General features: G+C 41.2%; 1 protein-coding gene across 2 annotated transcripts in view; it reads right to left on the minus strand.

Annotated features, from left to right (window-relative positions):
* The window catches only part of HSDL2 (hydroxysteroid dehydrogenase like 2), a 90,689-nt gene that overhangs the window by 18,372 nt on the left and 56,160 nt on the right, over positions 1–16,157 (minus strand). For both annotated transcript variants that reach the window (XM_073663675.1, XM_073663607.1), the window contains 2 exons: positions 13,548–13,651; positions 10,771–10,869 (listed from right to left, as the gene is read on the minus strand). In XM_073663675.1, coding sequence (XP_073519776.1) covers positions 10,771–10,869; positions 13,548–13,651 — 203 coding nt within the window. The remainder of the gene's footprint in view (positions 1–10,770; positions 10,870–13,547; positions 13,652–16,157) is intronic.

A 16,157-nucleotide genomic window follows, 5' to 3' on the forward strand; every position in this document is an offset into this window, starting at 1 on the left:
ATTACCCCCAGAACTCTCACAGCACCCCCCCCTGATTATCAACAATTTCTTGAGAATAGGCAAACCTTTTCTCTTACTGATCGGTTTTTCTGGCGGTAAAAAGGAAGCTCTTAGGCTGGAGTCCAGGAGAACACCCAGGAATATCTTTCTGGTCCCTGGCACAAGGTCTGATTTGTTCCAATTAATAATCCAGCCTAGTTTTAACAGCGTAGAGACAGATCTTCACCTGGTCTAGAAGCTCATTTTTTGAGTTGGCTACTAATAGGAAGTCTTCCAAATATGATACCTTCCTTCCTTAGGAAAGCCACAATTTCTGCTACCAGCTTTGTGAATACCCTAGGGGCTGAGGATAGGCTGAAGGAGAAACACAAACTGGAAGTGATGAATCTGAACCTGGGATTTTACTGCAAAAGCAAGACCTTCTGACGCCAAGGATGAATCGGGACATGGTAGTACTAGTTTTTTTTAGATCTAAAGTACACATTACTGCGTTTTTGTCTATTAGGGGAATGGTTGATTTTATCTACTCCATCGTGAACCTTTTGTATCTCACTCATCTATTTAGGGGTCTTAAATTTATTATCGTATGCAATTCGCTTGAGGGGTTTTTGATGGAGAAGAGGCTTGAATAATGCCCCCAAACTCTTTCTACACGAGGAACTGGGACTATTACTCGGGTTTTTAATAAGTCTTGTATGTCTGATCACATAGGAGAGAGAACAACTGGACACTGGGAATCTGTTAAAGCGAATCTTTCAGATAGGAACTGAACAAATGCCATCATATACCAGGATGAGATGGTCTTTAGAACCCACTGATCCTGAGATATTTCCTGCCAGTCATTTACAATAAAATGGAGCCTTCCTCCTATGCATATAGAGTCATTGTCTCTCCATACCTGATCCGGAGACAAAAAGGGAACCTCCACCCCCACTTCCTTTGGGGTAGCTCCATCTGCCCAACTTTCCTTTCCCTTTATAATCTTGTCTCTGGGAGGGACGGGACCTATGAATTGTCTGAAATCTCCTGGCCCTATCTTCAGGGAACCCTTTCTTGCTGTCTGATGCCTTCTCTAGAATCTCATCTAGTACCGGCCCGAATCCTGAGAAGGGGAGCTTGTTCTTAGAATGATTATCCCCCGACCACGTTTTTAGCCAAATAGCACAACAGGCTGCATTAGAAAAGGCATGATTTCTAGCAGCAAATTGAACAGACTCTGTGGAAGCATCTACCATGAACCCTGTGGCTAATTTGAGTAAGGGAAGGGACTCTAAAATAACTTCCCAAGGAGTCTTATTCCTCAAATGATCTTGTAAGTCGTCAATCTACAGATGCATGGATCTGGCGACTGACGTCGTAGCTATATTAGCTCTCATTATAGCTGCTGAAGCTTCCCAGGCCATCGGCCTTTCTATCCATAGTTTCCCTTAGACTTGGAGAGTCCTCGAATGGGATTGAGGTCTTTTTGGCAACCTTGGCCACTGGGATGTCTATCTTCGGATCTCCTCCCAGAGTTTTATGTCCTCTGGCTCAAAGGGCAGGGGGATCCTAAAGTCTCAGAGTATAACCAGTCTTTTCTCCGCATTCTCCCATTCTTCCATAATCGTGGCACAGATGTGATTATTTACCAGGAAAACTCTATTCCTCTGAGATCTTCGGTCCCCAAACATCTCATCCTGAATAGAATGAGACCTCAGAGATTCCTCTACCTGCACGGTATTTCTGACAACACGATGAGCTTCTGCGGGCCATCAGAGGAGAAGTAGTATTTCTTCCGTTCCTCCAGAGGGTCTGAGGCTATCTCCCCTCCATCTTGATCAGACCCGAGAAACTGTATCTCCTCTTCCGAACTTAATTCCACCTCCCATCTTGGTCTTTTAGCACAGGGCCCAGATTGAGATGCATGTGGTGAAACGAGAATGGAGATAGAAGCCTGTACCTACTCTCTAATCATGGATCTCATGTCAGTTAGAAGAGAGGGCTGTTACTCCCTGACTATCTAGGAAGTGCAGTTTACACAACTGCTTCACATGTGTTTCAGGTAATTTAACACTGCAAATGGCACATTTCCTAGGCTTTCCTGGCTTCCTTTTTAGGAGCTGCTACTGATGTGGCAGAGGATCCCCTGTCTTAAAATACACAGAATGGGGACACTAAATATAAAGGCTTCCCAGAGTAGCAATCCTTGTTTTCGGAAACTTACATGTTCCAAGGTCTGCTCTGATGGGGCGTCTGAACGGCCTGAATCCTCCATTCTAGCACAGCTTTCCACTTGGCAAACCCCAAAGACAAGTGTAATGCGTTTATATTACCTTGTCTTCAACTCCTTCTCTGCCTTATGCATTTCACCCTGGAATGCACGCTGAGCTGTAGCTTTAACAGGAAGTGCGCGCTGCCCCACGCCCCTAGATGTCGTCGGTGGAAGTGCGCCTCAGCACATGGCCCGCATCTACTGTGAACTTCAGCGTGCCGGTGGCAGGCACCGGAGCTGACAGCCCCCCACAGGAGGGAAGCAGCTCATAAACCAGGAGCACCTCTCGACTGGTTAGGGCTGAGGAAGCCCCCCTTTGAGAGGTGTCAGCTGTGCACCACTTCACAGGGGGAAGGAGAAGCTGAGCCCCCGATCTCCCTGATTCGCCTCCCAAAAGGTAACGCTGTGTAGACTCTTCTTCCTCAGTCTTCCTCTCCCTGTTTCTGTACATAGGGACAGGAAAAATACTGAAGTGTGGGAGGGGCTTTTTAACTTTTCATGTGTTTCCTGTCCTTGTAAGGCTAAGAAGGACGGCCTCCATGGTGCTGACAGGAGGGAAGTCCTGGAAAAAATAATTACAGTGGCTTACAAAAGTATTCACTCACTCCCACCAACCCCCCAGGCTTTTTACCTATTTTGTTACATTACAACCGATGTTTAAACATTTTTGTAGTCTGATATACAGTACAGACCAAAAGTTTGGACACACCTCATTTAATGAAATTTCTGTATTTTCCTGACTACAATGAAATTTGTACATTCACACTGAAGGCATCAAAACTATGAATTAACACATGTGGAATTATATACTTAACAAAAAAGTGTGAAACAACTGAAAATATGTCTTATATTGTAGGTTCTTCAAAGTAGCCACCTTTTGCTTTGATGACTGCTTTGCACACTCTTGGCATTCTCTTGATGAGCTTCAAGAGGTAGTCACCGGAAATGGTCTTCCAACAATCTTGAAGGAGTTCCCAGAGATGCTTAGCACTTGTTGGCCCTTTTGCCTTCACTCTGCGGTCCAGCTCACCCCAAACCATCTTGAATGGGTTCAGGTCTGGTGACTGTGGAGGCCAGGTCATCTGGCGTAGCACCCCATCACTCTCCTTCTTGGTCAAATAGCCCTTACACAGCCTGGAGGTGTGTTTGGGGTCATTGTCCTGTTGAAAAATAAATGATGGTCCAACTAAACGCAAACCGAATGGAATAGCATGCTGCTGCAAGATGCTGTGGTAGCCATGCTGGTTCAGTATGCCTTCAATTTTGAATAAATCCCCAACAGTGTCACCAGCAAAGCACCCCCACACCTCCTCCTCCATGCTTCACGGTGGAAGCCAGGCATGTAGAGTCCATCCCTTCACCATTTCTGCGTCGCACAAAGACACGGTGGTTGGAACCAAAGATCTCAAATTTGGACTCCTCAGACAAAAGAACAGATTTCCACCGGTCTAATGTCCATTTCTTGTGTTCTTTAGCCCAAACAAGTCTCTTCTGCTTGTCGCCTGTCCTTAGCAGTGGTTTCCTAGCAGCTATTTTACCATGAAGGCCTGCTGCACAAAGTCTCCTCTTAACAGTTGTTGTAGAGATGTGTCTGCTGCTAGAACTCTGTGTGGCATTGATCTGGTCTCTAATCTGAGCCGCTGTTAACCTGCGATTTCGGAGGCTGGTGACTCGGATAAACTTGTCTTCAGAAGCAGAGGTGACTCTTGGTCTTCCTGGGGCGGTCCTCATGTGAGCCAGTTTCTTTGTAGCGCTTGATGGTTTTTGCAACTGCACTTGGGGACACATTCAAAGTTTGCCCAATTTTTTGGACTGACTGACCTTCATTTCTTAAAGTAATGATGGCCACTCGTTTTTCTTTACTTCGAATTTGTATTATGGCAAGAAAAAAGCAGCTAACAGTCTATTCAGTAGGACTATCAGCTGTGTATCCACCAGACTTCTGCACAACATAACTGATGGTCCCAACCCCATTTATAAGGCAAGAAATCCCACTTATTAAACCTGACAGGGCACACCTGTGAAGTGAAAACCATTTCCGGTGACTACCTCTTGAAGCTCATCAAGAGAATGCCAAGAGTGTGCAAAACAGTCATCAAAGCAAAAGGTGGCTATTTTGAAGAACCTAGAATATAAGACATATTTTCAGTTGTTTCACACTTTTTTGTTAAGTATATAATTCCACATGTGTTAATTCATAGTTTTGATGCCTTCAGTGTGAATGTACAATTTTCAACGTCATGAAAATACAGAAAAATCTTTAAATGAGAAGGTGTGTCCAAACTTTTGGTCTGTACTGTATGTGTGATGAATCAGCACTAAATAGTCTAAGTTGGTGAAGTGAAGTGAGAAAAATATAGACAAATTACATTTATGGGATGAAGTAACTAAAAATTGGCATGTACATATGTATTCATTCCTTTTGCTATGAAACCTCTAAAAAATTCTGGTGCAAGCAATTGCCTTCATAAGTTACATGCTTAGTGAAAAGAAGTCCAACTATATGCAATCTGTCACCTGGTCTGTCAATAAATAATCATATTTTCTGAAAGGCCACAGAGGCTGCAATACCATTAAGCAAAAGGCACCACTAACCAAACAACACAAAGACATACTTCTCCAAAGACATACTGATAGGGAATGATGTAAGCCCCAGTGGGGACAGTGCCCATAATGTCTGCAAATTGTCAGAATTGTAAAGCGCTGCGGAATGTGTTGGCGCTATATAAATAAAAATATTATTATTATTATTATTATTATTATTATTAAAGACCCAGGAGATCTCCAAATCAGTCAGGGACAAAGTTGTTGAAAAGTACAAGTCAGGGTTGGGTTATAAAACTATATCCCAATCTCTGATGTTCCCCTGAGCACCATCACATCCATTATAATTAAATGGAAAGAACATGGTACCACAACAAACCTGCCAAGAGAGGGCCAATAGTCAGGCAAAAACCCATCCCTCACCAAACCAGCGCTTGGAACAATCACCAAAGGTCAATAAAAGGGACAAAACAACCCTATGCAGATATTACACTTCTGGACACATTTAAATACATAAGATATTTGGAAACCATCATCCAATGATATGCTCAAGGCACATCTCTAGAGAGTATATATAGCTTCAGTCCTGAACAGTGTACATCACAGGTAATCCCCTGGCATATAACAGGGAAACAAAATACATGTGAAAATTAAACAAACAGTCAAAGCCAAACTTGTGCTATATAGACAATATACTGAAAAGGATAAAGCCTCAGATAAATAATCATGACCTGATCAAAAAAGGTTAAAAAGGCCCATCTGTCCAATGAGGTTACCAACTAAGTCCAGATAAAGTATAGCCAAGTCGCCTGTTTGAATGATGTGTTAGAGAAAGGGGCATTGAGAACCCCACGCGTATCGCTACATAACCTGTAGCTTCCTCAGGGGAAGAAAAGATGCTCAGAGACTTATCCAATGTCACTTGCTTCTGAAATTACCGCAAAAAGAGGCTCTACAAAGTGCTGACTTTATGGGGGTGAATAGCTATGCACACTGAAGTTTTCAATTATTTTGTCCTATTTGTTGTTTGCTTCGCAAAAAAAGAAAACCAAATGTTCACAGTTGTAGGCATGTCCTTTACATGAATTGATGCAAATCCTCAAAAAAAAAAAATAAAAATGAAATTCCAGGTTGTGAGGTAGCAAAAAACAAAAAATGCCAAGGGAAGGGAATACTTTTGCAAGCCACTGTACATGTTTACCACAAAATTTTTGTTTTAGTGCCACATTTTACATTGTCAAAAATGGGTAAAAATGGCACCAAAGTTTGTCACACAATTTCTGCTGAACGTGGCAATATCCCTTATGTGGCTGTATTGTACTGCTTAGCCACACCGCGAGGCTTGGGAGGCAAGGGGTGCTATTTGACTCTTCGAGAACAAATTATCATAGAATAGTTTTCAGACTCTATATACAGAGCCCCTAACTGCCAGAAGAGCAATGTTCCCCCTCAAATGACCCCATTTTGGAAATTACACCCTTCTGCGAATCTACAGGTGCAGTGACAATTTTGACTCCATGGGAGTTTGCCAGAAACAAGTAGCAGTGAATGTTGCTGAGTGAAAATTGCAAATCTGCCATTGTAGTGCCCGTACATTGTAGTGTCCAGTACATTGTGCCCAGCTCATGCTTCTGGAGACATGCACCTGTAAATTAAATGGGCACTCATCGCTACAGAAATGCCAAATGTGGATGCTAACTGTGGTTTAGGCACACTGTGGGGCTCAGAATTTGCTGGATTTATTTTGGGGGGCAAGGGAGCCATAGCACTTGTTCAGAGCCTTTGTACTACCAGCAACGTGGAAGCCCCCTATATTTCCATTGACAGATGACGGACCTGAGTGGAGACTTGCTTTTTTTTGGATTGAGTTGAAGCTTTTATTGGGAACATTTCATAATATTTTAGATCACATTTATCCTGTGCTCTACGCTGAGAACTTACATCAGAGTTTCCATTTAAATCTCAGACGTGATTCAGATGAAACCCCCGAAGGATTCATTCACTATTTCGAGGCAGCCAAGTTACTCTGGACTCTGTCTGGCCTATGTTCAGAGGTGTCCTTTTCAGAAGTGCACAAAACTGGCGGACAGAGTTTTTATGCACTCTTAAAAAGACAGATACCGCCAAATTATAGGCCAGATGGTGTCCACAGTGTCTCCATTTGCCTCATTATAGGGAATCTCCTGCCGGGGGTTCCGTCTGAATCACGTATTTCGGAGATTACACGGAAACTCTGGTGTAAGCGCTCCGCATAGTGCGCAGGATAAATGTGAGCTGTGCCTTATTTCGATCTTTGGGAGACCGAATGAACAAATCAACAGCAGGTAAAGAATTGATTTTATTTTTTACGCTGTTCCTCGTGCGGTATGAGACGACTTTATTCTTCGGGTCGGTGCGATTACAGCGATACTAGATTTAGATCGGGTTTTTATGTTTGGCAGCTGTCACACACTAAAAGACCCTTTTTCTTTTTTTTTTGCAAAACAAAGTTTTCGCATCCACTTCTTTTGAGAGCTATAATTTTTCCATATATCTGCCGGCAGTCATGTGAGGGCTTGTTTTTTTGCAGGACTGAGTTGAAGTTTTTATTGTTACCATTTTCGGTCACAACGTTTTTTGATCGCTTTCTATTCTGATTTTTGGAAGGCAGAGTGAACAAAAAACAGAAATTCAGGAATTGTTTTTGGGGATTTTTTTTATATGCCGTTCCACGTGTGGTAAAATTGAGACGACAACTTTATTCTTTGGGTCAGTAAGATTAAAGCGATACCAGATTTATATCTTTTTTTATGTTTTGGCGCTTTTACACAAAATCTATTTTATAGAAAAAATAATTGTTTTTGCATCGCTGTATTCTGAGAGCTTTAACTTTATTTTTCCGATGATGGAGCTGTATGGAGACTTTTTTGCGGGACAAGATGACGCTTTCAGTGATACCATTTTTATTTACATTGAACTTTATGATCGTGTTTTATTTCACTTTTTGTTCAGCGGTATGATGATAAAAAAAAAGTTGCAAAAACTATGCTTTATTGTTTTATTTTTACGGTCTTCAATTAATGGATTAACTAGTGGGACAGTTTTATAAAAGTCAATATGTGTAATTTGTTTATTTTTGTTTTAACATAAATATATGTATTCATTAGGTTATTATTTCTTCTTTTTTTGGTTTATTTTGTGTTGATTTTATTTTTTTAAATATTTTTACAATTTTTAAAAACTAATTTTTCTTTTTACCCTGTCCCAGGATAGGACATCAACTTTCCCTGCCCTGATCGCTGATCTGTAGTGTTCTTGCATTGCAGGGCATTAGATCAATGTCTCACAGACAAGGAGGAGGCATGTCAGCTCCTGCTCAGCCATCTTTCGGCCCGAGGTCACCATAGAGATCATTGGCACAATGTGATAGCAATTGTGTTGTGCCGATCGGAGCATAGCTAGAGCTCCTTCCCTCTACGATGCTGATCGATGTCGCTGTCACTATTGATAGCAGCATCAGGTGGGGTTAAACGCCCGAGATTGGCGGTAGCACCGATCGTGGACGTTGCTGCAGGGTGTCAGCTCTCATACAGAGCTGACACCCGCATTTGATCACGTCCACGCGATCGTAACGCCATACATGTACAACAGTTTGCGGGAACACACCTCCGCGGCACCGTACATGTACGGCGGATGTCGTGAAGGGGTTAAGACAGTGTCCACTTGACAGCGTTGATTTTCACTTGACGAGCGGAAATCAACATGCTATAAATTAAAAAATAAGAACTGGAAGGTACCCCGCAGTTATTTTTATTTATTTTTTTTTAATTTCTTCTTTGTTCCGTCCATATGAATGGTATTAAGGAATTGTTGTGGAAGCAATTACCCAATATACCCTGTACAGGAACTCTAAAGGTAAAAGGCAAAATATTCTCAAGTGTTATGAAATATCTACTGGCTGTAAAAGGACATTGCCATGCTACCCTTTCCATATAAATATCACATGGAGAGCTCATCTGTTAGCAACATGGGATAGCTTCCTCAAAAAGTAGACACCCTCTAAAAGGACTTGGACATATAGCGTCCCCTGGCTATTACAGGTGAACATTGCTTAAATGGTTTTCAGTTGTGGCAAGTCAACATCAATGCACATAATAATTACAGCAGAACAAAGTTTGATCACAGGCTAAATGTTCAATCAAGGACCAGCTTATGGCACATTTACATTTTGGTCAAACATTGAAAGAAATGAAATTTAAATAAAAAAACAAGACCTTATACTAAAGACAAAAACAAGGTTAATTTTATTCTATACATTAAACAGAAGTCCATAAATAAATCAATGTGATATAATACATATAAGGCCTCTAGTTTTCGTGGATAGAACAAGATCATCTAGTATAACCACTATTACTAAAATTACCATAAGAACCTTCTGAAATGTTATCAAATGTATGCATATTTATACCTAACTTGTATCTAGTGGTGGCCAACAATTATGAGACGCTTGTATCATGTTCAGCCAAAATGTTCTTACAGGAGAACAGATATGTTAGATGGAGGTGTTTCTAGAACAATGAAATGCCTATATTTAACCTTGGAAGACTCAATGCATCTTAATCGCTTTAAATTTCACACTGTATTATACTTCAGTTTTGTACATGACAGAAAGAAGTGTTACATAACAGACTGTTCTCTTCTAAATGCAGAATTTGATGGACATGCTGGGACGTTGCCTTCACATTATGACATTTAAATCTGGGTAATAATAGTAAGATGGATCTTCATCACAGAGAAGCACTGTTAATTCCAAACGGAGAAACTGAACAGAATTAGCATAGAAACCACACATTTATTGTTAAATGATAGAAGCAACAGAGCATCATGGGGTACTACCAGACGGTGCGACCAGGGTGCCAAGACTGCACCAACTCGTGGCAGGCCAATAGCTGCACGATTGTGGAACAAAGTTGACCGGCAATTGGTCATCGCAGTTGGTAGAGCTTCGGTCGCACTGGCAATGCACTGTCTGGACCTACCCTTAGGCTATGTGCCCACGATGCAGAAATTCTCTGGATTTTTCCTGAGCGTTTCTGCATCTCCCTGGCAGAAAAAATGCATGCGGAATGTACATGTGTTTTTCCTGCCAGGGACAAGCGGATGTGAAGCGTTTTTCACATGCGATTTCGCATGCGGGTTGTCAAGCGCTTTCAGCATCACTTAGTAAGTGCTTGACAACTTGGTCACACTATATAAATCCATGCAAACAGCATGGATTTTATATAGTGTGACCAAGTTAGTTAAAAAAAAGAATAAAAATTGTAAAAAAAACCAAAAACATTATACTCCCCTTCCGATGGCCCCCGGTCTCCTTCTCCGGTCTTCCCGGTGGTGTGAAAGGACCTTCCATGACGTCATTTAGTCATGTGACAGGTCACACGACAGCCGACGTCAGCGGTCGTGTGACCTGTTACATGACTAAATGACGTCATGGACGGTCCTTTTAGACCATCGCGAGCTGCCGGGGAGCCAGAACGCATCACTAAGGAGACCGGGAGCCATCAGAAGGCAAGTATAATGTTTATTTTAAAATGTTTTTTTTTTTTTTTACAGGTACTATGTTACCCGGGTCTGGATGAGAGTCTCCTCTTCTCCAGACCCGGGTACCATCCGCACATTGAACCGTAGGATATCCGCATGTACACATGTAGTCATGCGGATATTATGCAATTCAATGCAAGTCAATGACGGCGAAAACGCCGCGAATACGCAAAATAATTGTTAGTGCTGTGGATTTTTCCGCAATGATAATCCGCAGCGGAAATTTCCGCAGCATGTGCACAGCACATGCGGATTATCATTGGGGAACATGGCAGACCTTCTACCAAGCGGTTTTTAAGCGTTTCTGTGCTGGAATTGTCGCTGCGGAAATGCTTGAAAAACGCATAGTGGGCACACAGCCTTACACGGTAATTGTAGAAGATAATACATCTCACCTGTTTTTGGCCACAAAGCATTGACGGCAATTTCTCCTTTAAATTCTTCAGACATTCCAAGAACACACATGGACATTCCATACTTTGCTATAGTATATGCTGAAACACAAACAACATGTTCACATACAAAGAACAAAGTATTGTTCTCAGCATACATTTAAGATTTGATTTCAGGTATATTGTTCAGGTTTTACTTATGACTTGTATACCGACAGTCCAATAGACAATGAGTGAAGCAGCAGTGTATAGGTGTGGTCCCACTCCATTCAAAAATGGGTCACAGGACCCTCACTCTCAGGACTGGAACCTTAGTGATCATATATTTATCACCTATACTGTTTATGAGTGAGTAGAGGAGTATATTGTTGGAGGGCCAACCCTTTTAAGTGTATAGTCTCACACTGTGGCCACGAACAATTTCAAAGTGAATTAATGGCTGCATGTTTTTTCAAATTCTAGAGTTGTTTGAGAGTGTACATGGGTACATCTTCCCAATATATATTAGGAAGCTTAAGTACAGACTATTAAACCATCCGTAAGAAAAAGATTGTCATTGCAAAACTTGCCTCATATACTGAGTCAAGCAAATGTACAATAGGCTGACCCTATTGTTTGTACTGAAGCATCTAATCAGCCTGTGCAGAAGTCATTGTGAAGGGGAGGAGGTGAGCTGTGCCATCGCCTATTGTGATTGGTGGATCCTGTGTTATGAGGTGTGTATAGAGGAGTTACCCATCATTGTAATCCTGCCTCTGATAATATGACTTCTGAAAGCACAAGTAGGAGTCTAAAATAGCCCTAGTGGCCATTGAGAAAATTACAAGATTTCCAGTTTATTTTGTTAGATTGTGATGTTAAAAAAAAAAAACACATTGCCAAAAACATTTACGGCACAAGCAAGATTTAAACAATAAGTCATTTTCTGATAAGGCATTCCTTTTATTGCATAAAGAGGACCCATTATTTTATTAGGCTTTCCAAAAAGTAACAAGCAACCAAAGTATAAAAAACCCTTATACAACTTATATAAGTAAAATTAACGCAGAACACTAAAATATTCACTTTCCTTTAGAAATAAAAGCTTTGGCCCTCCTAGATCAACGCCGTCCCTCCGATGCTGGCATTGTTATTGGAGAGGCAGTCAAATAACATTGACCATTTCGGGCAATCACTGGTTACTGATCGGCTGCAGCCTTCACTATTTCGTCAGAATAGATACCTGCTCTGACAAAACACTAGACTGAGGCTGATCAGCAGCCATTATTGGTTGCAGCGGCCACATGACAAGGTCACGTGCCTGCCGGGAGACTTGGCACAGACATCACAGGCGGTCCAGGTGGCAAGTAAACATTTATTTTTACATTTTTATTATAAACAATTAAGTTGTTATGAATAAGTACAGTAATGGACAATCCCTTTAAGAGCTGAGATGAATTGAGCTGAAATTAACTCAACATGCAGTAGTGAGCAAAGTCTAAGGGTATTTTCACATTGCATTTAGTTACAGGTTCATTTGTCCTGTTGGGGCTTGTGTCCCAACCCCACCCCCCACAAAACGGGGGGTTCAGACATATGCGCTGGGGCCATAGTCTATATTGGTGCCGGCAGAGTGAACATGTCCTCTGATGTGCATCATTTTTAGGCGTGTACTCCTACTGGAGACGGACACTCCAGTGTAGTAGACTGTGTCTGGGTGTCCGCCTCCAGTAGGCGTATACACCCAAAAATTATGCACGTCAGAGCGCACATTCACTCTCCCGGCACCATTATAGTCTATGGCCCCATTGGCGCACAAGTCCGAATCCTGTTTGGCGGTGGGGGGTTTGGACAAAAGCCCCGACGGCACCCACAAACATGTAACTAAACGCAATGCGAAAGCACCCTAAGAGGAGACAAGCGGTCCTGTGTATGGGAGAGATAGCTGCTGGCCGAACCATTGTTTGTCTGACAGCTATCTAATGTGTATATACTTTATATTCTGTGTATATTATACAATATCATCATTAGCAATAAGAGGCTGATATCTATGTATAATGGTTCACGAAATGGGTGGAGGAGGAGGATTCATAACCTAGTAAAAAATCATAAGAAGCAGCAGAGACGCAACAATGGTAAACCGTCACAGCTTCTCTCCCACATTTACCTCTGTGTGGCGCTGTAATGGGAGACTTAGGTTAACCTATTACTTGCAGCAGTCTTGCACTCCAGCACATTAACCCTTTTACAAGCAGCTGTCTCCTCTAGCTTTGCTGCATAACACACAGGGAAATCGTATTATATTGCTAATAAATAACATGCTGCATGAAGTAAAATCCTTCCATCCACAGTCAGCACCTCTCAGATGAGCAAAAAGGACCATAACATGAAAGTAGAGGAAACCGCAAGGCCGAGTTCACACAAACATTATACAGCACGTGCTCGGGATACAATTCAGGGCTTGACTACTTGTCTCCTGAACCAACAGCCTGAAATGCATACTTGATAAAGTCAGGAGACACAATCGGGCTGGGAATTGGGGCCTGAGCATGGGCCATATAATATGGATGTGCAAATTCTACCCAATATGAAGGAAAATCCTCAGATCTGCTAAAGTTATCTCACAACTGAGGGCTCCTCTATTACTCTACATGCTGGCATTTTTTATAATAAATTCATTTTATAATTCAACAAAATGATAATATTGATTTTTATGTATGATCAACCACGAAAAGCAAAGGAGGAATAACAAATCTGTAAACTTCGTGAAAGTGCCACAACATAGTCCGGCTAGGACTTACCACAGTGATTTTTGAACCAGACAGGGTTCAGGTTGAGTGGAGGGCTTAAAGTGAGGATATGTGCTACTTTGCTTCTCTTTAAGTAAGGGATGCAGACTTTTGATCTGAAAAACAAATTTACATATATTGATAGGTAATACATAGGAGATACAGGATTTATTGCAGTGGTGCAGCTATACGATGTGCAAATGATGAAGTGCAATAGAACAATACCACTAAGCATTTCAGGATTTTAGGGTGTGAGCCAAATATTACAAAGGTCACAAATGGAGAGAAAAACAAGTTGTGTAAGATTAAACAGGTGGATAGGTGTGGTAATTTTTTTTCTTTAAAGAAAAGGGTATAGTTTTTTCATAACATATGAATACGGTTTTCTACTTAGTTTGCCCAAGAGCCATTTTGCCCCACTCCCACGTTAATAAGCATTCCTGGATTAGAAGGTTAAATCAGCTACCACCCACTACTGGCACTTCCTTATGTGCAGACATTGCAGGACCTTAGGAATCCATGGTTATGACCAATAGCAACTATCTGTCACTATCAGTGGTCATAACCATGAATACCAAAAAGGTCCTGCAATGCCTGTACATAAGGAAATACATAGAAAATCCATACTACCTTACTAATTGGAGGTATTTGCTAATATTATTAGACATACTACATATTGGGATAGGATCTTGGAGATGGGAATACCTCTTTAAATCCCTTATCAAATCAGACATCTGTCCTTTTACGTATTAATAACTTTGGAGTGCCTTTTCCAATCTCAGTGATTTTGAGACTGTTCTTTTTTCATGATACATTTCAACTCCTAGAGGTGTATTTAAAAATATAAAATGCGTATTTCTTTATGAACACAGAAATTTGGCAACATTAGTTTTTTTCAAACTTTGAATTGTTATGCCTTTATAACAGATACATATGATCATAATCATAAAATACAAAATAGTTAATTCATAACATTTACAATTTATCTACTTTACATCAGCATAATTTTTGAACGCCTTTTATTTTATTTTGTTAGGATAGAAGGGTTTAAAGTTTAGCAGCAATTTTTATTTTCTCAACAAAAATATAAAATCTATTGAGGCTATGTTCCCACGATGCAGAAATGCTGCATATTTTTTCCGCTTCTCCCTGGCAGGAAAAACGCATGCGGTTTTTACATGCGTTTTTCCCGCCAGGTAGAAGCGTTTGTCAAGCGTCTTTGCATGCATTTCTGCATGCGGGTTATCAAGCGCTTTTCCAACCGATTTTAGCATCACTTGGAAAAGTGCTTGACAACTTGGTCACGCTATATAAATCCATGCAACCGGCATGGATTTATAGTAGTGTGACCAAGCTAGTTAAAAAAAAGAATGAGAATGGGAAAAAAAAAAAAAAAAAAAAAGAAGATTATACTCACCTTCCGATGTCCTCCCGGTGTTTTCTCTGCTGCGTCCGGTGTCTTGGGCGGCTCACGGTGGTGTGAAGGACCTGCGGTGACGTCACTGAGTCATGTGACAGGTCACATGACTCAATGACGTCATGGCAGGTCCTTCACAACAACGCAACCCATACAGCAGACCAGACGGAGGGGAGAAAACACCAGGAGGACATCGGAAGGTAAGTATAATCTTTATTTTTTATTTTAAATTCTTTTTTTTTACAGTTTCTATGGTACACAGGTCAGGAGGAGAGTCTCCTCTTCTCCAGACCTGGGTACCATCCGCACATTGAACCGTGTGATATCCGCTTGTGCAGATGCAGTGATGCGGATGTCACGTGTTCCAATGCAAGTCAATGGCGGCGATTACGCTGCATGTCCGCAAAATTAATGGACATGCGGCGTATTTTTCCGCAATGATAATCCGCAGCGGAAATTTCGGCAGCATGTGCACAGCACATGTGGATTATCATTGGGCACCATGGGGAACGTATTACCAAGCATTTTTTAAGCGTTTTCGCTGCGGAAATTCCGCGGCAAAAACGCTTGAAAAACGCATAGTGGGCACGCAGCCTTATGGATAGGTTTATTAAGTTTTGAAGTGACATTGAGGTGTCTGTATGTCAGAAAATCTACATAAAAGTGATACAATTGTAAAAACTGCACCCCTCAAAAGTATTCCAAACCACATTCTGGAAACTTGTTAAACCTGAAGGCACTTTACAGGAATTAATGCAAAATGGTATGAAAAATTCAATTCTTTCAATTAAAATGGTGCTTTAATCTCAAATTTTTCATTCTCACAATCTGTATGGAGAGAGAATTCACCCCAAAAAATTTGTTAAGCAAATTTTACTGAATGTGCAGATACCTCGTGTGGTTGAATCCAGTTTGTGCACACGGCACAGATAGAAAGGTGCGCCATTTGACTTCTGGAAAGCAATTTTGGCTGCAATTGATTTTGGATGCCATGTCACATTTTGCATATTCCCCAAGGTGCCAAAACAGCAGAAACGCCTCACAAAAGACGCCATTTTGGAACTTCGACACCTCAATGAATTGATCGAAGGGTGGACCTTTTTGGACTTCACAAAACTTTGTAACATTGAGACATGAAAATTAAAAATTAAGTTTATTTTTCCACAAAAATGTTGCATTAGGTTAAATTTTTTCTGTTTCACAAG

The sequence above is a fragment of the Phyllobates terribilis genome, unplaced genomic scaffold (genome assembly GCF_046119375.1).
Source record: "Phyllobates terribilis strain yellow unplaced genomic scaffold, ASM4611937v1 Scaffold_1__5_contigs__length_1240528914, whole genome shotgun sequence".
Classification (NCBI taxonomy): Eukaryota; Metazoa; Chordata; class Amphibia; order Anura; family Dendrobatidae; genus Phyllobates; species Phyllobates terribilis.